This window comes from Cynocephalus volans, chromosome 2, assembly GCF_027409185.1.
Source record: "Cynocephalus volans isolate mCynVol1 chromosome 2, mCynVol1.pri, whole genome shotgun sequence".
Classification (NCBI taxonomy): domain Eukaryota; kingdom Metazoa; phylum Chordata; class Mammalia; order Dermoptera; family Cynocephalidae; genus Cynocephalus; species Cynocephalus volans.
In genome coordinates this window covers 112,394,326-112,419,524 of record NC_084461.1, presented here as the reverse complement: position 1 = coordinate 112,419,524, position 25,199 = coordinate 112,394,326, and the positions used below count along the sequence as shown (strand labels likewise).

Here is a 25,199-nt window from a genome sequence, read left to right as displayed (position 1 = left end):
TTACTGAGTCTCTTTCCAACTAAACTTTAGACCATTCTGATGAACTAAAAACTACATATATATAAGTTCTCAACATGCCAGTTGTTCAGGCCAAAATCAACCCCAGTTTTAGGTTTCCATTCAGTGAAACTTTCATCTACAACAGTGATTTTAATTGAATGCTGCAGCCTTTCTAATTACTTTGGTTTCCTCCTCAGCTATATCTTGGGGGATGGGTGTGTTCCATGCTTGGAAGAGTGTTGAGGGGGAAACGTTCCCATGAGCTCAAAATGGACATATCATGTTTTTAATACTTATTGTAAACATCTAGCTGTATTCTCATTAGCAATTCCACAAAGCCACATAATGCCTCCTATTCTCATTTCTGCCTTTTCCTTTGTCAAACTCCGAATCTGACTGTCGGCATTGTTCCTGCTCCCACTCCCACCCTGGTGTGCTCGCATTTTCCCCTCTGCCTGCAGCAGCCTCCCAGTTTGATCATCAAGCCTCCTCCTGCTCTTCCTCCTAACCAGTCGTTCCGGTTCTTCCTTGAGGAAGAATTGTTCAGAAGCCAAAGCTTCCTGAACCCATTAAGCCTGAAGGATAAAAGCCTGGCTTGTCAGGATCAGCAAAAATAGTTGAAGAATAAACAAACTATTTTATTTTGGTTTTGTATTCCTTTGCCTCTTCCTGGAATTTTGTGACTTACTTGTATCCTTTCTATGAGAAGCCCAACTCCTTCTTATTTAATTTTTCTTTATTTTTGAGGTGACTCATGTCTAAATTACTTGTCAACTCTCTGATCTGGTGGTTATTTTCCTTTGAGAAATCACACCTGTTTAAACAAGTTTGTATAAATCATTTATTTATATGGTGGCTGATTATTGTTACAGATTCTGTGGCTATGACAATATCTTTTCATTTATAAAGGCTCAAGAGAGTGCTCCCAGACCCCGTCTCCCACCCTGCAGTCTCCCAGAGGGATTTAGGTCAGCTCTGAATAAATGGCACTCAAAACAAAAGGAAATGATTGGGCAAAAGATAGAATTATTTATATTTGAAACACCAGAAATGATAAACATCTGTACATAAACAACTGCCTTTTTTTTTTATTTTGCAAAAGAGGGGATCGATATCCTCAATAGTTTCTAGAAAACTGTGTGAAAATTTACTTGTTTAAAAAGCAAATTTTCTAGACATTTCTCAAAAGAACACAGACAAATAGCCAACAGGTATAAGAAAAAATGCTCAGCATCACTAGTCATCAGGGAAATGCAAATCAAAACCACAGTGAGATATCATCTCACCCCAGTTAGAATAACTATTATCAAAAAGACAAAGAATAACAAATGCTGGTGAGGATGCAGAGAAAAGGGAACTCTTATACACTGTTGGAGGGAATGTAAATTAGTACAGCCATTGTGGAAAACAGTAAGGAGATTTCTCAAAAAACTAAAAATAGAACTACCATAAATACCCACTGCTGGATATCTATCCAAATGAAAGGAAATTAGCATACTGAAGAGATATCTGTACCCCCATGCTTATCACAGCACTGTTTATATAGCCAAGATATGAAATCAACCCAGATGTCAATGGACAGATGAATGGATAAAGAAAATGTGGTATATATATATATATACACAATGGAATACAACTCAGCCATGAAAAAGAATGAAATCTTGCCATTTGTGGCAACATGGATAAGCCTGAAAGACATTATGCTAAGTGAAATAAGTCAGGCACAGAAAAATAAATATTGCATGTACTCACTCACGTATGGGAGCTAAAAAAAAATTGAGCTTATAAAAGTAGAGAGTATAATTGTGGTTACTAGAGGCTAGGAAGGGGAGAAGGGAGGGGAGATAGGGAGGGGTTGATTAATGGACACAAAATCACAACTACATAGGACAAAATAAGTTCTATGGTAGTGCTAGGCATCTGTAATTAATAATAATTTATTGTATGTTCTCAGATGACTAGAAGAGAGGAGCTCAAATGTTCCCATCACAAAGAGATACATTTTTGTGATGATGAATATGCTAATTACCTGATTTACTCACCACACATGTATCAAAGTATAACTCTGTACCCCATAAATATGTACAATCAATACATGTGAACTGATTGAGGTGCTTCTATCCTAGGGGAATTTCTGGCAGAGAATTTGAGAATGAGAAGGCTGATGAAGAAAAAGGACAGAAGAATAAAATAGAGACATCCTAAATCTTCTCATGCGCACTGAAATCAGGAAGGTGAAGAGTACCATCAGAAAGATGTCACACGGAAAGGTGTCTGCCATCTGGCCCTCCTCCGTCCTGCACTGGCTCCCACACTAAAGGGACACAACTGTCTCCAGAAACCCGTGTCCAAAAATGGATGTCAAAGAAAGTTTGGCAGAATCAGCTGCATTTTATTTAGCACTGAGCACAAGGAATATGCCTCATAAAAACTCCCATTTGGGATGTTTGTTTATGGGGTCAAGCAAGAATTGGAGAGAAACAAGTAGGATGACATTCTCCAAGGGGCTGAGAAAGTCAAGGTTAGAAAGACAAAGCCGGAGGGACAGAAGCATGGTTGATTGCCTCTAAGTATCGAAGATCATCTTTTTTCAGTTGCAAAACTCCTCCGCAGTAGTTTTCCATTTCCCGTGGAATTGACATCTGCCTAAAGCGGTCACCGTGTTCTTACTCACGAGAAGGTGAGCAGAAACGCTCGCACTAGTTTCTCTAGGCCTCCTTTGGCAGACACTGAGCACATTCCTTGAGAGAGGAAAATATTTTATACAAGCACTTGTTGCTCAAGCATTTCCTAAATACTTTGTCAGCTCATCCAGTTTACTGGGGCAGGGAGGGGAATGTGCAGAGTGTTCGGGTAGAGACAGGGAGAGGTTGGTGAGAGGAGGGAAAGGCATTTATTGTCTCTTTTCAAACCTTGCCAATGACTCTATGATACTCATATATCACAATTAGTGGTGCAAGCATTCACACTGCCTCTTATGGAGGTTACCACCTAGTACACCTAGTAATGATGATAGGGGATTAGAAGACAGCTAACATGTAGAAATAAACTACAAAATACACATTCCTATTCCAATCTCTAAGCATACATTTCTATCTAAGCATTTCTGTGTAAGCCTCTCTGCCTAAGCATCACTATGTAATATACAACTCTTTAAAAAAAAAAAACCTAAAGTTTCAAATAAGTCCAACCTGAAAACACCAAATTCTTCCTGAAGAGGATCTACCCCTACTTCAACACTGACACCACCCCCAGCTCTCATGCAAGGAGAGGAAGTTAACATTTGCTGATGAAATTTTGAGCATCTGGAAAGTCTTTGGTTGGGAAGCCTGGTCTCATTAATAAAAGGACCTGAAAATGCCCCAAGTAGGGAGGGGATGGAGGCAAGTGCTTTGAGAAGGAAAAAGAAGTAGATAAACCTAAGGTGAAGAAGTTGTCCAAAACAGAGAGGATTCAGTACTGGGAGTTCTTACCATAGCAGAGACCATACCACACTTGTACTCAGGTCCTTTGGGTAATTAGACAGGCAGGTGTGTCTAGGGAGGCTAGAAACTGAGTGCTATGTATAGACCAGGAGGGCCCATAAATCCTCTGTTAAAAATTAGTGGGGAACAAAAAGAGCCACAAGTCTTTGAATAGGCCTATAGGCATGGGCATGGAGCAGAGGGAATATCAGTCACAGTTGACTAGAAGCTAGTGGACCCCAACTTTTGGATAGTAAAATTCTTGGGGTACTTGGGTAAACCCCAGAGAAGACCACCCTTCTTGCCAAATGACTGACACTGAATTTTCTGCTAATAATGACAAATGGGGCCTGATTCAGATTTTAGAAGAAAAAAGGAATATGACATTTTTGTCCCTTGAATATCATGGAGCAGGACATGAGATATGCTGTACATTCTTTCTCATATCTTTTGATTGTCTAGTATTTATTGCATAAATTTTAATCTCAAGTTTCCCTAGGTTTAATAAAAATAATAATAATCAGTTTCTAATGTCTTTCACACTTGGGTCAAATTATGGAGACCTATAGATCCAAGATAAGATAAATGACTTAACACTGGTGTGGTGGAATCTGATAGCCGCTCATCAAAATTCATATCCACCCTCCCCACTTCCTGGGTGCACAATTAGACTACCTTTCCCAGCATTCCTTGCAATTAATATGGCCTCAAACTGAGTTTAATGATCTCTTCCCTTTGGTGAACTAGGATAGAGAAGATCCCAAAGTGACCTTAGATCCTATGTGTTGAAGATGTCAGAGGTTCCATCAGTCTTTACCACTGAATGACACTGAATGACAGTGAATGGGCAAAGTCTGCACCGCCAAGAAGAACACCCACAATAGACTGTTACTTAAATTAGCAAGAAATTAACTTTGATTTTGTTAAGCTGCCGAAATTCTGGGATTTATCTGTTATAACATCTAATGTTAGCCTAACAAAATTAAAGTGACTGAAACCACCACCACAAATGCAAACTTCAATCACCACACATTCCTGTCATCTGTAAAGAACATCTTTCATATTGCAGAACAGATATAAGAAAACAGCAGCCTAAATAACAGCCAGTATAAGGCTCATATTTAGGCTACCTATAAATACGTTTTGTTTGCCACATAGAGCCTCCTATTTATTTGAATTAGTTGCTAACATTTGTAAATGAGAAGATTTCACACAAAAAAATTGGATTTTCATATCCTAAAAAAACTGGCTGATCTGGCCACCTTGGGCTTTATTTTCTTTTTTATGTAAGTCAGGCACCCTCCAGACCCACATGACTTGTTCTGGCCGTATTCTCTCTTCTACTTTACTTACTTGGTCTTTAACTGCAGTTGAATTTCCCCACTGGATTATCATAAATAGCTGGGGATTAAAAATATACACTACAAGCTAGACTATAATTATAATGAGGAAAGATTACTTTAACTATTTGTGTTTTATGCCCTTGGTTTCTTTTGATGGAAATCACAGAAACAGCCAAATAAAATCCATTATATATTTGTTGGTCTGATATTGTTAATGGATTTACCCCCACTATGTCTCTCAATATTCCCTACATGAAATCCAAAATAAAATCTCATTTCAGAATTAAATCATTAGAAAATAAATGGTAACATACCCTTCCCCCAGTACAATAAGAATTATCTCATCATTTTTCCTGTTTTGCCTTTGGCTGTTAGAAAGATCAAAGCCATATCTCTGTTTCAACTATACTGTATGGGAAGTTATGACTTATACATGCATATTCTATTTTTTCTAATATTGCTATTTTATTTCAATATATATACTTTCAATTATGGTTATTTATGTAGCTTTAAAAAATTCAACTATTTTATATATCCATTTCTTATAAGCCATCTCAAATCCTTTGTGAAATTAGAGTATAAATAAATAAATACAGTTAAATTAAACATTATAGTCAATATTTAATAATAGTATAAAATTATATAAAGGGAACAGCTAAAATTTGATATTCATAAAATACCAGGCTATATCCAATTGAGATACAAATTTTATTTGATTTTGTTTCTTCCCTTTTGAAAATAAGATAAAATCATAAATAAATTTGTTATTATTTTTTCTGGATAATTTACTATCAATTAGAGAGGCATACTTAATCGTTGCTTTTCTTCTTGTTTTTAAAAATTAACATTAAATGGCAGCTATGGCATTAAACATTCTTTCCTTCACTTGCTCATTCATTCAACAAAGCATCTACTGAAAAACAACTTTGTGTCAAGAACTATGTGTGAATAAAGCCAAGTCCCAGAACTTGGGAAACTGAACTAATGGAGCAGAACAAAAACTAAAAGACATCCAGAGAATATGCACTAGAGAGAGGCACAACTTCTGCCTGAGGAGTTGAGAGGCTTTTCACCGGGGGGAGATAAGCACCAGTTGTTGAAAGGCGAGTAGTGGGTAAAGCAGAGAGAAATGCCCACTCTGCAAAGGGTTGGGAGCCTGGGTCTAGAGGAATCTTTGGTGAATCCCAAGTCCTTAAACCAGCACCATTGTTGGATGTCAACTGGTAGTAGAGGGTACGGTGAGAGGCGGGAGAGGACGCTGTGGCCCATGAGCAGCGGCTGAGTGTTTTAAGTAAGACACACAACTGAGTCTATAGTCCATGGAACCAGCTCGGGAAGAACCGCTCAGGGTCATTTGTGAATTCGGCCCGATTACTTCCCATATGATTCATTGGTTTAGTTTGGTACTGCCAGATTTCAGAAAGGATTTAGCGTAGCTTGAAAAGGTAAACATATCAAGTGAGAAGCCACTAAATAGGAACTTGAAAGATGTGGTAAAAGGAGTCTAAGGGCAGGGAGGTAAGATGTGGCAAGTGGGAAAGCTGCTTCACACAATTCATGCCCTGATATCCTACATAATCAGTTGTCGGAGGCCAGGCTCAAAGTTAGCTCTAGCCTTTCTGGTCATCAGAATAACCACTTATGAAAACAAAAATGGGGTCCACAGAGTAAAATCAAGCCTGGTGCTCGGTGGAAGGACCAACATTCCTGGTGCAGAAAGGCACATTATCTGGTCTAATAATAAATGTCCTCGATAATAATCTGACTGTAAACATAGTAACAAGCTTCACGGGACAGTTTACTATAAAATCCTCCTAAACTAAGTCGTTAGCATCAAGCCACCCTCCCCCTCTTGCCACTCAATAAGAGCAATTGTAGGGCACCTTGCTGCAGTCTAGGAATGTGGCTCTCTGCTGATCTCACTTAATTCAGGAAGGATTTTAGGGTATCTATCTGAAAGATAAAAATGGACTATATTTTAGACAGGACTTCATTAAATACTTCCTTTCATCCAAGCTTTTTAAAGCTAGGTATTGAGCCCAAGTATTGACTCCTGGTCAGCCCCTAGAGTGGAGTTAAGCATAGAATTCTCTGGTGGAAATGGTCCATTGGGTTAGGACTAGGATCGACATCCTGTTTTGGAAATGTTGGGGCTGAAATACTTCTTGGATTGAAAGGCTGCCCACATTCATTCATCCACTCACCTGCTGATTGACTAGTTGGTTCACTAATTCAACAAATAGTTATTGAGAACCTACTACTTGGAAGACACAGTGAACTAGACCCAGGTTCTACCCACAAGAAGCTTATAATCTAATGCGGGATAAAGACAATGAAACAAATAATTAAGTGACAAAGAAATTCCCCTGGTTAATGTCTTCTTAAGGGAAGGCCAAGGAAGTGGCAACAGGACATGACAAAATTCTTTGCAGAAGTTAATTTTGAGTCTTTGATTTATTAACTTCCTAGTTTTGCCTATAATTAAAGAGACAGCTAAAATGAGGTACCTTGTTCTATAAGATTATTAACTATAATCTCATAAAAATTGTGGAAGAACTTCTGAAAAAGATGACTTCATTGTAGAATAACTTGTCAATAGATTTCCTGAACACTTAATATGTGTCAGGCACTTTGCTAACTGCTTCACATGTATTATTAACTCCACAATCTTATGTACCCTCCAAAAAGTCCCTATTAGGCTAAGTAATGTTGTCAGCTTCTTTCCACAGGTAAGAGGAACAGAAGTTAAGTCGTCTTTGTGAGGTCCTGCAGCTGGGGTAGCAGAGCCAAGGTCCAAGCCCAGTGTCTCGCTCCCCAGCACTATACTCCTCTCCGGCAGGAACTAGGCAGCCAGACCTTTTTACCCCTGCCCCCCTCCCCATGATTTCATATCAATAGCTTACCTTTCTGTTCTCTGTAATAAAAGGGTGTGTCTCTCACTCATTCTAAAGTGATTTTAATTATTAAGAAAACCAGTAATAAAAACATGATTTCTTTTAGATTCTTGCAGTAAATGTAAGAGTGAGTTCTGCGTAAACACTAGTGGCTGGAGGTTTATACACGTTAATGCAGCTCAGGTTCAAATGGGGAAAAAAGCTGTGAACAGTCCTACATTATTTTCACTGCATTTTTCAACAAGTAGGTAGGGATTATAGCTGATTTGTATTGAAATATTGGGGCCTCTAAAATCTGTACATTTCTTTGATAGGATGTTGGTGTGAGGGGTCCAAGCTTATCATGTAAGAAACTGAAATGCCTGTTTGAAGGAAAGCATAGCTCAAAGGTATTCACAAAAGAAGTGAAAGGTGCACAGCTAGACAGCAAAGATTAGACAAACACAATGGTTCAGAAGTAGCTCTGCTAGCAAAAATTGGCCTTTGGTCCTTGTTCAACTTAAACTTTGTTACCTATAGAAAATAAAGAAACAGGACTCAGACCTCGTCAGAAAAAAATGAGCCTCCTGGGTGCACAATGTAACTGATCCAACTCACATCCTAGGTCTCGGCCCCTCAATCTATCCTCACTAGTAGATCTAAATACTAAAATTAGTGGCTTCTGGAGCAATTTATTGTGCCTTGGTTTTTTGAGGGGGATAAAAAAGATAGTTTGATTCTGGTGGGGCTCCAAAGTTTTATTTTGAGTGTTACTTCATCGAGGTGGTAGAGATTAGCTATTTAACCACGCCTTACTGGGCAGGATCTATTTAATGGGTCACAGATCAGAGTGTACTGACTCTAGGTTATGAGCGACCTGCTGGTATGAAGTGTGGCTCAGACCCCCTCCCTTTCCAAGCTCTCAGAGAAATTTGGCAGCAGCACTTACCAATGGGATCTGAGAACTGCTCTTCGTCTCTGGCTTTTAACGTCTCCAGATCAAACATATGAAGATGAGCCACGGAATAACCACGTAAAGGGTTAAAATGAGAGACTGAATAATCATTCAGTCCAGATAACCCAACCAAAGAAGGTGGGATGCAGAGAGGGGTTAATTTTAATATTATCAACACATGCAACAAAATTATTTCCTAGATTCATCCCACATGCAGCCATTCAGTACCACCTGCTTCTATTCATAAATAATCCCTGAGAAATTTTCCATTTAGATTAATATATCTGGCTGTAAAGGAATGGCCCATGGGACAGAAATTCCCCCATCTCTCATTGGCTCCAGGTAGAACTCTATTAGATCCTACTGCCAAAGTCTGTCAGGTTGATTAGCTCTGCCATGGGGTCTGAAATATACAATAAGGTTAAAAGATCATAAAAACGAGTTTATTGTCAGAGCTGTCATTTGTGCATTGGCATTGAAAGTGAAGTCAAGCTGAAGAAACCCTTCTTACAGAAGTGTCAGAACATCTACATTCAAGTCTTCCCTTTTCTACCTTCTAGCTGTTGGCTGTGAGCAGGGCTCGTAGTATCTTTGACTCTCACTTTCTTCATCTGATAGAGGAGAAGCAACACCTGCCTCATAGGACTGCTGTGAAAAATAGCTGACCACGTGGCTTGGGACATTTAGAGCACATAGAAGTGTGGGATTTAACGAGGAAGAGTAGAAAGAATGTTCCCGTTTGCTCTCCAGTTGAACAAACGTACGGTGTGTCTCAGTGTGCCTCAGTCCCATGGCTCATCTTCCACATGTTTGATCTGAGAGGTTAAAAACCAGAGAAGAATAGCAGAAGAATAGCAGTTCTCAAATCCCATTGATGGGTGCTGCTTCCAAACTTCCCTGTGAGCTTGGAAGGGGAAGGGGTCTGAGCTCTCACTTCACACCAGCAGGTTGCTAAGAATCGGGCCTGGAGGTGCAGGAGCAGCAGCGTGAGGCACAAGGGGCCAGCACGTCAGTGGGGTGTTGGTCAGGGACAAGGTTCTGGTCAGATCATAGGACCTAGACTGAAAGTGGTAGGGGCTTTATGAGACATGCAGTGCTTCTCAAATGTTACCTAACATCAGAACCCTGGAAGACCTTAAAAGCGACATATTGCTGGATCCCATCCCCAGAGCTTTTGATTCAGAAACACTTTGAGAAAATATAAGAATTATGGCTTCTCAGTTATAAACAACTGAATCTGATTGTGACTTGCTCAAAAAAAAAAAGTCGGGGGGAGGCATGGGAATTTATTGGAAGGTTACTGGGTAGCTCCTAAAATCGACAGGAAACTGATTCAGAAACAGATAGGAACTGAGCAGCTCTGCTCTCGGCAGCATAAACTCCTTTGCCACGATGCCTGGGCATCACTGGTAGAATATATCAACTCCAACTGTTTTTCCTCTCTTGCTACACTTGAATTAATATGCAGAGGCCCTGCAGAAAACATCCAATTGGCACATGCCCACTCGTACAGGCCCTCCAAGACTCTACAGAATGGGAGAGATGTGATCAAAAGGATATCTGAGTATTATTGCCAAAGGTATGTTAATGGGTGCTCGGGCAGCAAAATCAAACCAAACCCAGGAAAACAGCCCATGTCCTCTATCACAGTAAGAAAAGATTAATTAGCAGACAGCCTGGATTCTAGGGGGGAGGAGTCTACACATGATTTAAATTGGGGCTCTTTTCGATTCTTCATTTAGAAGTAAAATGGCAGTTCATAGCTTCTTTAGAAAAGGAAAGGAAGCAGTTAAATGACGTCTTTGGGGAAAACCCTATCAGGGGTGTCAGTGCTGGCCCCTCCCACACCCTATGTTCCTCACCCTGAGCTTCCAGGTCTAAGTGTGTCCTCTGGAACCGTGGCTCAGGAGCTTGTAGTTTCAAAGACACGCTCATTTATTCTACAGCTTGAAGCATGCTGTACAATTCATTTGAAGGATTCCTTCTTCTGGATATTTTTAACTTTTTAATTTATTTTGAAATATTTCCAACATACAAGGCAATATAGAGAATAACATAACACTGAGTGCCTACCACCCAGTTGCCCAGATTTCTATTTTTGAAATAATCCCATCGAATATTATAGAACTTTTGGCCCTAGTCAGGTCATGTGGGTAGCTGGACACCAAGAGATGGGATGGCCATTGGGATGGAGCTGGGGGTGGTGGGAGGAGAAGGGGAAGACAATCTTCTAGACTATTGCAGATAATCGGATTAACAGTGATGGAGTGAACAGATGGGGCTGAGCACTTATACCCCCCGAATACTGAAAATGGGCAAGAAATGGATTCCACAATTTGGAAGGCATTGATTTTAAAAGGAATTTTTTTCTTAAGATATCTAGTCCTAACTCAAATGACCCTAACAAAAACAATTACCTTTAAGTGATTATAAACACTCACTTCACATATTTATTTTATTCTGTGTAGATCTCTAAGCAGATACGTAACCATGTGAGAGGAATGATAAAAACACCCAGCGCAGTTTAGGCCTGTGGGTGGCTCAGCCTGAGAACCTGCGTGTGCATTGGGAGGGGCAGCTCTTTGCAGTTTGTTAAGAGTATAAACTGTGACTAGTCACAGTAAAGTTAATGGGATTTTAATGAGATTTTAATCTTCAAAAATATTAGCAAGTAATAACTCTGAAATGTTAAGGCTTGTATCTTTTCTCCATTTCATAGCTATCAATTTAATTATACAATATGAATCAACTATTGGGTTCTACATTGAATGAACTCTGAATAAAGCAAGCCAAGACACTAGGTTGTTAATTTTCATGTTAAGACCATGTTTCTTTTAGGCATTCTTCATACTTCACCTGCACTAGGAGTTTCCCACAACTGTGTTTTCTTTCTCTGCTCTTTTTTCCTTCTGTTTCCACTCTTAGAGATCATTACCTTTTGTCTCTTGCATGTTACGCCTTGAAAATATCAGCCTTAGGTTAAAGTAATGCCTTATGTAAGTGGCATCTTTAAGGAAACAATCCTTTTCATAAAGTGATTTTCCCAGAGGTATAAAGTATGCTCCTATAAATGCCAACATAACTTTACATTTAATTTGGCTATTTTAACAATTCATTTCATTGAAATCTGTACATGGCATTGAGCTAGACACTGTAGGAGACATAAAGACAGACTTTCTCTCTCCTCTCTGGGAATTCATAGTCTTGTAGAAGAGATAGGCCACATCAAATCATTCTCTTGTGGAGCATAGTGGGACAAGTGACAGAAAAGAGGTGTGGAAAAGTGCTATGAAAGCACAAAGGAAGAAGAGAGATTTCTTCTGGATTGATGGTCAGAGAAAACTTCCTGGAAGGAAGTCTTGATGAAGAATGGGAAAAATCCGGCAGGAACAGGTATTCCAGTTGGAAAGAAATATGAGCAAAGCCCCTAGGGCAGCGGCGCCTGGTGCACTTGGGGGTCACAAATGTATCATGGAGATGAGGCAGGAAAAGGGGTCAGGCCCCAATTTCGGTGTGATCAAGGCCATAGTCAGAAGGGCAGACTTTATCATGGGATACTAGGTAACCACTGTCTCACTCCAGGCTTTGGAACTGGAGAAATGACATGATCTGATTAAAATTAAATCCAATTCAGCAAAATGTATTGAGTGTCTCCAATGTGCCCAGACCTACGGTTGGTGTAGTGGATACAAGACAAATTTTTGGTGCTGCCCTTGATGATCTTAGAGTTTAGTGGGGACAGATGTATACACAGATAATGTCAACAAGTGTAGTAATTAAATTAAATAGGCAGGAGGCTATTGGCCTGAGACTGTCTTCTTACTTTGACTTTCTGTGTAAGAAACTGAAACCTAATTTAGGAGTATACTTTTTGTAACAAATAGCTGAGCTTCAGCCAGTCACAGGCAGCCAACTGATCAGACCATGCCCAAATAAAGCAAGTGCCTCATCACACCATGCCCAAATAAGGTGAACACCTAGCTAGCTCATCAAATAATTTCTCTATTTCCGTGTTTGGCCTATAAAAGTTCACTGCTCATGCTACTGGATAGAGCTCTCACAAACTCTCCTGGTTCTGAGTTATGCCCTATTCATAAATCGTTCTCTACCCAAATAAACTCTGTTAAATTTAATTTGTCTAAAGTATTTCTTTTAACGATGCAGATAGGTATACGTACAGAGGCTATGGGAACCAAGAGAAAGTAATCTGGGGACTAAGGGAGAAGCTGATCCCTGATACGAATCTTGCAAGGAGAGTAAGAGTTATTTACTTGAAGAGGAGAGGAATGGATATTCCAGACCAAGGGAATGCTGTGATCAAAGTCACAGAGCATCAAATGATACTACATGTGTAAAGAAAGGCAGCTGGCTCCGTTACTAGTGGGCTCATGTGAGGCACCGAAAAGAGGAGAGGAGGCGTAGGGCCTGTGTTGTGGAAACCTCACTCAGGATGGAGGCAGGAGAACCAGAAGACAACTACAGTGGTCAAGCCCTACAGGTGTTACATTTAAGGAGGCACAGCCCAAGCAGGAATTCTAAACTTTACACTTAACAGCTAAAGGGGATCAAGTACGTTCTGCCAGGCAACCCTTATTAGTCCTCTCTGTTATTTCCTAATCTTTGGCATCCCCAGAATAACCAGGAGTCTTTCAATCTCTTACTCCAGAAGAACCCTCACCCCATTTACAGTGTTCCATTTCCACCACCTGGTCCCTTAATCCCCTTATTCTTCTCTGCCACACTGGTAGGTCACATTCTCCTTTTGAGTCTAACCCATTGGTTCTGTTTTGCTTTCTGCACCCACTCCAAATCTTTGTGTGTGTGTGTGTGTGTGTGTGTGTGTGTGTGTGTGTGTGTGTGTGTGTGTGTGGCTGGCTAGTAATGGGATCTGAACAATTGACCTCGGTGCTATCAGCACCACCGTCTCCAAGGGAGCCACCAGTCAGCCCCTGCAAATCTTTACACATGGATTTTACCCTTTCTCTTCTCTGCAAACAGGGCTTGATGTCAGAGTAAGTGGGCTACATTGTGATGGGGAAGGTGGCCAATGGAAGGCTCTGAATTCACATTTGTTAATTATTTGGGGCCAGTGATAACAATTATAATATAAGATAATCAGAAAGAGCTTGGGAAGTGGTAGTGTAATGGAATAGAAGACACGAAGTGAGATAATCTGTACAAACATATTTAGGGCCTGACAACTAACTAAATGTAGCATGGAGGCAAAGAGAGGAAGGATTTTAAATCTGCTGTTTAGTTTGACTCTAGAATAAGTAACAGTAGTGTGATATGAGCCACCATTGAGAAGTACAAACAGAGGAACATATTTAAGAGATAGGTAAAGAAGATGATAAATTTGACTTTATATATGCTGAGCGTGAGGTGTCAGCAAGACATTCAAGTCATATTTAGGAAGCACAGTGCTTCAGTGTGATGCAATACACCAGTAGTCTCCAAACCTGTGTGCTTGTAAAGCACCATTCCTGTCAGACATCTCTGGAAAATGACATACTATGGCCCTTTCTTGGAGGTTGGTTACAAATAGGTGAGTCCTGTAGGAAATTAACCCATGTAACTTAACTTGTTCCAACCTCTTCCCACTGTACCCCCCTTTTTTTCCAGAATACCTGTTAGCATTCCATGGAATGTTCTCTCCAGAGAAAATGTTTTAAGACATTCTCATTAAAACACCAAGGAGCTATAACCCGGGGATGATAAAGATAGAAAGAACTTTGTGGGGGTGGAGGCAGTTGTTGATTTGCATAGAAGGTGAGTGTTTCAGCTTTTGAACTGATGAATCACTAAGACTGAATAGAAAGAGAAAAGGAGATTGGAGATAAAACCTTTATAAATACCCTTTGAGACCTCAAATGGCTTGCAGAGAATACAATTTGGAGAGGCAGCAAATAGTGATAGCAATATCATGGGCTTCAGAGTGTGACAGTGATCTAAACTTTTTAAGGTTCAGTTTTCTTATCTGAAAAATAATGCCTACCTTGTTGTGCTGAAACTGAGATTTCAAATAGGTCATATATGAATCACCTTCCACATAGAAGACACGTAATCCACTCTCAATTAACACTATTACTATTGTTTTCATTCGGATTTTTCTTGATGAATTGAAGCAAAACCCTGATGAATACACTGCTATATTGAAACAGGAATGTTGGACAATTACACATGAGTAAACTCAGAGGTTGGTATCAATACCCTAATATAAGGAAGCAATCCCAGTTCAGACAAGCCCGGGACAGTGACAACATGGTACAGGAATAGAATCCATAGAAACTAGGCAATGGAAGAAGACACCACAGGAATTTCCCTAAGGCACCAGTGACTGTTTTTCATAAAGAGGTGCTGAAAGTTAACATCAGAGCCTTAGTGAATACATCTGCTCTCCTTAAAAAATTCTGAGCTAAAAACTGCCTCCATTCGAATGGCTGTAGGTATCAATCTGTCAGGAGAGGACATCCTCTGACAATAGTCATTATCTGGCACCCTCAGGAGCAGGCCAACAGAGAGGCATCTGCAGCAGAATACTGGGCTAATGAGACATACTTCTGTCTGAATGTGTCACAATGCCACAAACGCAGGCCTTAGTCATTTTCAATATTGGTCAATTGAGATACAAAGCCAGAAAAGATTCTGAATTTAGAGGTAAAAGCTCTGCTAACTGCCATTGTAGATTAATTTTTCTCTTCTCCAGCCCCAAAATGGGGCAATTATCAAGATTTTACCCAGGTCAGCTCCTTTCAAACCCCAAAGGAGTAGTTACCAGAATTTATTATTTTGTTGTCTTTTCTGCAGATCTTCTGGGCTGCAGCCTCTAAGGTCTCAGATCTGCCTAAGGAGCTTGGTGTTGTTAAGATGTCCATTTAACGTGACTGGCCAGTGTCCTTAACCAAGAGGCCATACCAAGGGGATGTAGGAGGAGAAGATGACTGTAAGGATGGCAGATAAGTAGTTGAGGAGAGGCTTAGGGTGTTAGGGTTGTTCAGATCCTGGGCATGAATACACAAGGGCATTGTGGCAGGAGATGCTCATTAATTGTTCTCTGAGCTACCATAGGCTAAAATATTAATAAAATTTGTCCTAGAAATTCATGGGGTCTCTCTCAGGGGATTAATTGCAGAAGAAAATGGACAGTTATGTGCCCTGATTTGTTTACATGGCCGTTTGCCTAAAAATCACAAGACCGGGTCGAGAATGAATATAAGAAACAGTGCTGTTCAAAGTGCGTTCCAGAGCCTGGCAGCATCAGCATCACCTGAATCCAGAATCACCTAGAAATGCAAACTCTCAGGCTCCACCCAAGGCATGCAGGAAACACTCTCTGGGCAATTTGTTTTAAGAAGCTTTCCAGGTGATTCTTACATATGCTAAAGCTTAAGAAGTGTTGCTCTAGATCTGTATTTGCTTTGTTAATAATTGCCACATCCCTCCACTTCCACTTATTCACTGAACTAGCCTAGCTTCTTTGTGTTTTTACTCTTAATTTCCAGTTCGCTTATCCTGATGGTATCTGATTAGATCATCTGAGTATATATAAGACCTCAGTCTGTAATTTTTATCATCAGCGAAAATCAGAATTTTATTTATGGAAAGCAACTCTGTAGAGGCAGTAAAAATATCAATTTTTAGCCTTGTGATTTGGTTTGCAGCAGACAAACCTCGTTTATAACTTCCAGCAAATTTCCGTTTCCAGTTTAAAAATGATATAAATAAAGGATGAAAAAAAGAAGAAAACACTTACATGTTTTCCTGGGCTACAAGTTACTCCTGGGAAGCTTTTACTTCAGCTTGCAATTTCTCAATGCACTAAAAAGGAGAAAAGTTTAGAAATCAAGTGCCAACTCTTCCTTTTACATATTCAAATAATTCCAAATAGAAATATCTACCAGTTCTCAAATCTTGTCGATGGCAGCATTATCTCAGCCAGATGTTTTAAAAAGCATCATTAGAGAAATTATCCCTCCCATCCCCGTTCTTCTTTTATTCTATGGAAGAGCCCAGAGACAAAACACGTAACTCTCTTTAAAGCTAGCACATGACTTGGAAAAGCAATGTTAGCTTGACGTGCTGCGGTTAATGCGATCACACCTTATCTCACACATATATATACACCTTCACATATAAACATATATTCCAAAGGCAGATACAAACCGTTTGGGTTGAACACGAGGTAAATTTATATAATGACAAATACCCTGTATAAAAGTCCAGAGATAGAGAGATTGATTATTTCTTATAAAGTAATTGATAAAAACATATGCCAAATTTTATGATTTAGTTATTTAACTACACAAAAGGAAACTATTCCTTGATTAGGTTAAGCCTTGACAACTAAGAAACACTTATATAGTCAATACCTTTTACAAAATAAAAAGGATATTCAGCTACTATTATTCAAAAGGATACATGTCAAACAAACTATAAAATTACTACTAACAAAATTAATTTTGTATGTCACTATTCACTAGGAAATAAAATTACTTTTAGCAAATACAAATATTCTTATTAGCACTGTGAACTTAAATATGAACTTCCAACCGAGCCAGAAATAGCATTGCAGCATTGTCAGTTTATATAAGGTTAGGTAACTTTTAAAATAAAGATCATTTTTCGTTTACAACCTACCTGGTCTTTCACAAGAACCATATTTTCAAACAGTTCCCCACCGGCTTCATTATGGTCCACAGTTTCTAGTTTTTTCTTTAGCCAGTGAATTAGCTCAAGCAGTTTTGATTTTGTTGCTTCAGAGACTGAAAGCTAAAGATATTTTTTGTGAGAGCATGTAAGTTCAGTGGTATTTTAAAAGCTCTTTTTAAAAGTTCAACTTATAAATGAATTGTCTTCCACCGATGTCTATTAAATATAAAAAATAGCTTCTGGAACATTCCTCATAGATGACAAATGATTAGTATTGAGAAAGAAGAAAATAATGTTGATTCTATTTATTTTTAATATTTATGACGTTTTAAGGCAAGAGATGAGACCACAATAGGCAGAGAAATTTCTAGTGCAAGGATCTTCATTGTGCTTCAAGATTGCACTTTATTTGTACAGCTGAATCTGAAACCCATATTGTGGTTTACATATAGCTCTTGAAACAACTCTTGGGGGGCCTATAGCTCTCTAGAAAGAGGGGAGTTCTGACTCCCTTGAATGTTCACCATACGAGCAGCAGGGTGGATGCAGCTGAAAAGAAATGCAGGAATTTCAAGTTAAAGCCTGATCAAAGTTAGATCTATGCTAAACCACAACCAAAAAATTCCTAGCGGTGTCTTTGTCTTTGTTTTACTGTTTGTAGATTCCTCTTGAGGAAAGTGGTAGTTTGATTGTCCCTAGTCCCTTATTTCCTTTGGAGAACCCCTGGACTAGCTTTGCCTTTTATCCAGGCAGCGGATCATACTTTTTCCTCACAGCTCAGGGACAATTCTGAGAGTCCTGGAATGGGACACACAATTTTGTATTTACTGCAACTACCGGTGCATCCTCTGAAGCATGGATCCCCTTTAAATATCTCTTTCACATTTCTGTCAGTGTTATTGCAAAGTATACTGTCTCATCTTGAAAAGAACAGCAAGTTTTTAAAGGCAATTTACCAGATAGGGAAGGACGAAGAGGTCATCTGCCTTGGAAATAAGGTGAGCACGTTGTATGTATGGGCATCCATCCATGCAATCATTTGTAGAACAAATGTTTGTTTGGTTGGCACTCTCCACAGCCATTGTGTTGTGTACCGGGGATTGTGAAAGTGTAATGCAGGGGCCAGAGGGAACATAGGTGTCATGGACTCTTGGCTGTGCCTTTGGGCTTTCAGTGACCTGGGAGACTTGCGGTTGCTCCTCATGGCCACTAATATGTTTAGCTCTTGGGTGCATGGTGGGTTGGGAATGTAGTCATGCTTCTCTGAACACACTTCTATTCTATTAGAGACATGGTATAGTACCATGGTTAAACACACAGACTCTTGAGTCAGACTCTTTGGGTAAAACTCTGTTTGGCTGCTTACTATCTGTCTGATTTGGGCACGTTGCTCAGCCTCTCTGGGCTTAATTTTCTTATCTGTAAATGGTGGTTGGAATGAATAGTACTTAGCTCATGGGTTGGTTTTGAGGATTATATGAACATATAAAAGAGTAACATTTAGAACATGCCTAGAAGAGATCAAGCACCTGGTAGCTATTATTATTATAATTACTCTTCTACCTCCTGTAGATCACAGTAAGTATTTATCTGAGTTTTACCAAAATACTTGTTATTTATCAAATTGAAAAACAAAATATCTGAAGACATCATAGCCTCTATGAGCTGCATGCCCTGAACTCAGACTATATTTGGTTTGCATGTCCTGAAGCACCTCCAATATTCTGAGAAAACCCCCCTCTATGTCTGCAATTATTTTCTCTCAAATATATTCTCACTCAATCGGGCCCATTGTGTTCCCATATCCTTTCTGACCCGTCATCCATCCTGTCACCGTTTGGTTGTGTTTCTTTTATTTATTTTTTATTTTTATTTTTTTTGTCGTTTTATTTTCGTGACCGGCACTCAGCCAGTGAGTGCACCGGTCAGTCCTATATAGGATCCGAACCCGCGGCGGGAGCGTCGCCGCGCTCCCAGCGCAGCACTCTACCAAGTGCGCCACGGGCTCGGCCCCTGGTTGTGTTTCTTTTAAATTGATGATCTTCTGTTTTCAGGCTGTATTCATTCACTCAATAGACATTCACTTATTGAATCACTTGTTAAAGAAATAAGTTAGACATTTATTATATAAGAATTTAGAGATTAAAAATGAAAATAGTATTTATTCCTAGCCTCAAAAACTCACATTAGCCAGAAAGGCAGACAATTTGAAAATAGCTATTAAGTAATATGAAACTGTATAGATGAATAAATAATAACATCAATAATAACGAACATTTGTGGAGCACTTACTACATAAGTGCTCTTTTGCTTTTGATTTTATTTCAGTATCTCAATTTATCTTCAAAATACCCTGAGAGGTTTGTGCTATTATTAGCCCTACTTTGAAGATAAGGAAATTGAGTTTCAACAAGGTTATATAACTTGCTCAAGGATATAGCAAGTAAGGGTTGGAACGTAAGCTTTCAGTAATAGACATTGAGATTGACTGCCTACACCCAAATTTGGCCCCAACTATAGAAGTGGGCCCTGATAATCATGAAAATCTCATCCTTTTTGCTGCTTATTGACTCAGGAATCAAGACCTATACTGATCAGAGCCTGGCTTTACTCTGACAACAGCTATTGCATAAGAGATAGGCCTAATTTGGGTTGCCCACACTGCACAGGAGGAACTTTGGAGATTTGGAGGAGCACCTCTCTCTCCTACCAGATGTAAATGCTGCTGTGGCCGTCCTACAAACATGAGGGAAACCAGGGATACCATGAAGCCACACTCAGAAAAGAAGATGAGCCACAGAAAAAACTTGGGTTCCTGATGACATTATTGAACTGCTTTATTAACCAATCTTGAAGAGCATACTATCTTGCAACTTGCACTTAGTCAGACAATAAGTTTTTCTATTGTTTGTGTTGAGTTTTTATGACTTGCTACCACAAGTATTCTACTGATATCCTGTCTGATTCCAAAATTCCATGCTCTTGACTACAAGTGAGAAAAGGCTATGGAAAATAGCAATGACTAACATTTATTTGGTAGCTATGCTGTATCACGCATTCTGCTGGGTGCTATCGACATACGTTACTTTATCCCATTACTTAAAACCCTATTAGCAGTTTTGTTTGTATTTTGTTACCATCATTTTAAAGATTGAGGAACTAGCTGCTTTTAGTGGTGAATTAACTTGCATAAGATCCCACATCTAATAAGAAGAGATTAAATTTTGGTCTACATTGGTCTACCTCCAATCTCTGGGTTCTATATCATATCTAAATCCTAACTCTGAGGCTGCTGCCAAGATGCAGCCTGTGATATTTTTTCCCTTCCTATGTGCACCAGCAATTTTTCTCAGCTTGTTAACTTATCTACTTGAAGGAAATTAATTTCTTTTTTTCTAAGACCTGTGAAATTTCTCTGTTCTGTCATCTTGCTTCCTTTTTATATAGGTACCAATGCCATCTTTTCCCTTTCCTCTTGTAAGAGGTTTCTGACTGAATGTTTCTTTGACTGAGATATGTTTAGCTCAGGTTCAGCTTAACTCCTGAAGTCAGGAGATCTGTGTTTTAGTCTCAACCCCCAAAATCACTGACTTTAGGACCTTGGTCCCCATAATAGTATTTTACTATGTTGTCTTGCTATATTTTTATAGCGTGGATCTCCATTCTTATGTATTCAGACTAGACTGTAAATTCAGAAGGATGGATGGAGAATTCTGTCAAAAGTTACAAGAAGACACAATCAAATTGGCCAGGAACAATCTTTGCTAAGATTTTTCCATTTATTAACTTTTTGAACTATGAGTCTTAATCCTCATACATATCATCACCTCACAAAAGCAGAGTAAAGAGACTTTATTGTTTCTTCCTCATGTGGACATGTTGCAGCAAGAACTCATAATTTACTATTGGATTCCATTACATAATGTTGAAACTGTTTATCAACATTGGACAATTGGTATTTCCCTGACCCCTTTACAAATGGCCCATCAAATATTCCTGATAATCCAAAAGGAAAGAAAAAGAGAGACTTGAGATAGAACAAAATAAAAATTATACATCTGAGGGTTTTTTTTTTAATTTAAAGTACTGCATAAAAGATTATGCTTTAGTGCTGAATCATAAGGTGTTAGTTGCCATCTTGAATTTACTCCATTACCTTAATGGGGGTTTTATAGCTTTTCAAAGTCTAATTCTCAATTCAGGAAGCCCTTAGGAATGCCACCTAAATCCAAATTCAATTATGAGATTGTAAACAAGGCCTCAAATTAAGTAAGAGGAAATCCATGTTAGCAGCTACAAGATGTCACGGTTAAATTTTTAAACTCTGGGGACCTTGGGTATTGCTTGTTTTGTATTGTCCTTTTTAAAAAGTAAGAATGGCTTGGTTTTACAGAATAACTGTTTTGAAAAAGCATAGAAACAGAAAGAAAAACCTAAATTAGTATCAGTTATCTGCTTACGAAAAGGGACTAGAAATGTATCCATTTAAAAGATCAAATTTTGTGTATCCTAATTAGCCACCTTTGCTAGAAAATATGGTTCACATGATGCTGGGAGGCTAATATTCTACTTCTGGCTTTGTTTGAACACCAGGCTCTTTCCCCTTCCACCATGGTCCTAATATGTTTGGAAGAAGGAGATGATTTCAAAAATATGAACAACATTCATTTTAAGAATTACTTCCATATTATACATTTGAGGCTGGATAAATTTACTGAGAAAATTTAACTTTCAATGTTTACTCTAATGTTCAATAAAAGATTATTATAAAGGCATTAGAACATATTAAAAATCAAAGAAAGGTAAGCTATATTCATTGTACCATATTAATGCAGTCAAGAAAGGATACTGATATATTTTATAATTGTATTTAAGTAATAGTTAAAATAAAATAATTTGGACATCACAGAAGATGACAGTGTAGGAAGTTCCAGGAATTGATCCCACCACAGAAATAACCATTGAGCTGGCAAGAAATGCCAGAATCAACCATTTCAGAACTCTGGCGTCTAGTAGAATGCTCTCAGCTTCCAGAGAAGAGCTTGATGAAGAAAGAGACTTGTATTCAAGGAAATCTCTGTCAGGTCACTGGCTGACTGCAGAAATAATGGACCAGAGACTTCAGTGACCACGCATGGCAAGGAATATAGTCTTTGTAAAATTGGTTCAGAAAAGGCACTAAACAAACAGATGACTGCAGTCCTCAGTAAGCAATAATGACAATTCTTGGGGGGTGGGAGAAGGAGAATCAGATTTCTAGAGTTACCACATTACAGTATTCAAAATGTTTAGTTCTCAACAAAAATTATGAACCTGAAAAAATAAAGTATGGCCTATTCACAAGAAAAAGAGAAATTGACAGAAACAGTCCTTGAGGCAGCCCAGTGAGTAAACTCCAGACTTACTGAATACAGACCTTAAATTAACTGCCTTTATTCTCATAGATGTAAAAGAAACCATGGGCAAAGAAATAAAGAAAATCAGGAGAATGATGTCTGAGCAAGTAGGGAATATCAATAAAGTGACTGAGATTACAAAAAGAAACGACACAGAAATTCTGAAGTTGAAAATCACAATAGCTGAAATGAAAAATTCACTAGAAATGTTCAATAGCAGATATAATTTGGCAGATAAAAGAATCAGCAAACTTGAAGGTAGATGTTTTAGTCAGTTCAAGATATTATAACAAAATATACCATAGATTGGGTGGACAAAACAACAAGCATTCATTTTTCACAGGTCTGGAGGTTGGAAGTATGGTTTCAGGGTGCCAGAATGATTAGGTTCTGGTGAGGGCCCTTTTTCTGGGTTACAACAGCTGTCTTCTTGGTGTATCTTCAAATAGCAGAGAAAGAGAGGGAGAGAGAGATCTGGTCTCTTCCCTTACTTATAAGGGCACTAATCCCATCATGGGAGCTCCACCCTCATGACTTCATTTAAATCTAATTACCTCACAAAGGGCCCACCTCAAAATACCATCACATTGGGGATTAGGACTTCACTGTATAGATTTGGGAGGGGTACACAAATATTTAGTCTATAGCATTCCACCCCTGGCCTGCCTCCCCCGCAATTCATGTTCTTCTCACATATAAATTTAGCCTCAAAAGTCTTAAGTTATTTTAGCATCATCATTAGGGCCTAAAGTCCAAAGTCTTATCTAAATATTGCCTAAATCAGATATGAGTGAGACTTGAGATACAAATCATCCTGAAGTAAAATTTTTAGCGCAGCCTGAGGTAAAACCTAGCACTGCAAATTCCATTAATCTTTAAGGCTCATGAATAATCTTTTTGGTTTGATATTCTGCCTTCCAGGCTCACTGGGTGTCAATGTTACCCCCACAGTTTGATGGAGCCCCATTCATGTTGTGGATTTGCTAGGCAGGGCTTGTGCCTCTCCAGTCCTGCTGGGTGAGGATCACGCCCCCAGAACTCTACTCAGTGGGGGCCACACCTTCAGGGATCTACTCCATGGGGGTCTTGTTCCCAAGGTTTTGTCAGATGGGTTTGTGCCCCACAGCTCCAAGTGGCCCCATGCCCACAGCTTCAGCTGGTGGCTGTTTGGTCTGTTGAAACTGAGGTGGTGACCCTGATGATCTCTGAATTGAATTAAGGCCATTTTTCCCTTTATTGAAGAATAGCACAAGCTTACAGATGAATAACTTTATCATCCTGTCGTACAGAATCTAAGACGTCTGAGACTCTTATTTCATTCCATCCCATCTTCATCTCCTTCAGTACAAACTGGCAGTGTTCCTGTTGGGGTGATTATTAGGCTTGTGGTTCACATCTGTACCAATCTCCTTAACAAACAGTAGCATGGCCACACCGTTGTTGTTCTCTGCAATATAAATAGGCTGAGAATTTTCCAAATTTTTAAATTCTGTTTCCTCTTGCTTAACAATTCTTTTTTCAATCATTTCTCTCTTGCATTTTTACTATAAGCAGTCAAGAGGAAGCAAGCTTTTCCTTTAACACTTTGCTTAGAAATATCTTCAGCTAAATATCCAGTTATATCATTCACATGTGCTACCTTCCACTAGGACATAAACTCAATGCAGGCATATTCTTTTTCAGTTTATAACAAGGATCTGCTTTCCTCCAGTTTCCAATAATATGTTCCTCTTTTCCATCTGAGACATCATCGAAACAGCTCTTACCATTCATAATATTTCTGCTAACATTCTATTCATGATTATTTGTTTTCTCTTTAAAAAAAAGAAAGAGGCTTTTTCTGAAGCTCTCCTCTTTTTTTTTTTTTTTTTTTCTCAGCCTTCACCAAAGATCACCTTTAGCAGTGCCTTTCATGGCAATATCTGCTTTTTCAAGCATGCACCTCAAAACTCTTCCAGCTTCTACTTATTACCCAGTTCCAAAGCTGTTTTCACATTTTTGGTATTTGTTACAGCAGCTTGCCACCTCTTGGTACTTATTTCTATTCTAGTTACTTCAGACTGCTATACCAAATACCATAGACTGAGTGACTTAAACAACAAACACCTATTTCTCACAGTTCTGGAGGCTGGAAAGTCTGAAATCAAGGTGCCAGAAAATTCAATATTTGATGATGGCCCTGTTCCAAAAAGGTGGCAGACAGCCACCTTTTTATTGTATCCTCACATGGTAGAGAGAGGGAGAGCTCTTATCCCATTCTCTTCTTATAAGGGAAATAATCCCATTATGAGGACTCTATACCCTTATGATATCATCTAAATTTAATTTCCTCTCAAAGGTCCTAACTCCAAATACCATCTCATAGGAGATCAGGAGTTCAACATATGGATTTGGGAGAGACATAAACATTCAGTCAATAACAATAGGACAATTGGAATTACTCGCTCTGAAGAGTAGAGAGAAAAAATAATAAAGAGAAATAAACAGAGCCTAAAAGACCTATGTGACCCTATCAAGCA

General features: G+C 38.9%; 1 protein-coding gene across 1 annotated transcript in view; it reads right to left on the bottom strand.

Moving 5' to 3' along the window:
• Window positions 1-25,199, bottom strand: part of CCDC192 (coiled-coil domain containing 192) — a 174,767-nt gene that overhangs the window by 128,287 nt on the left and 21,281 nt on the right. Inside the window, 2 exon segments of the mRNA XM_063087627.1 lie at window positions 16,385-16,453; window positions 17,273-17,404. Coding sequence (XP_062943697.1) covers window positions 16,385-16,453; window positions 17,273-17,404 — 201 coding nt within the window.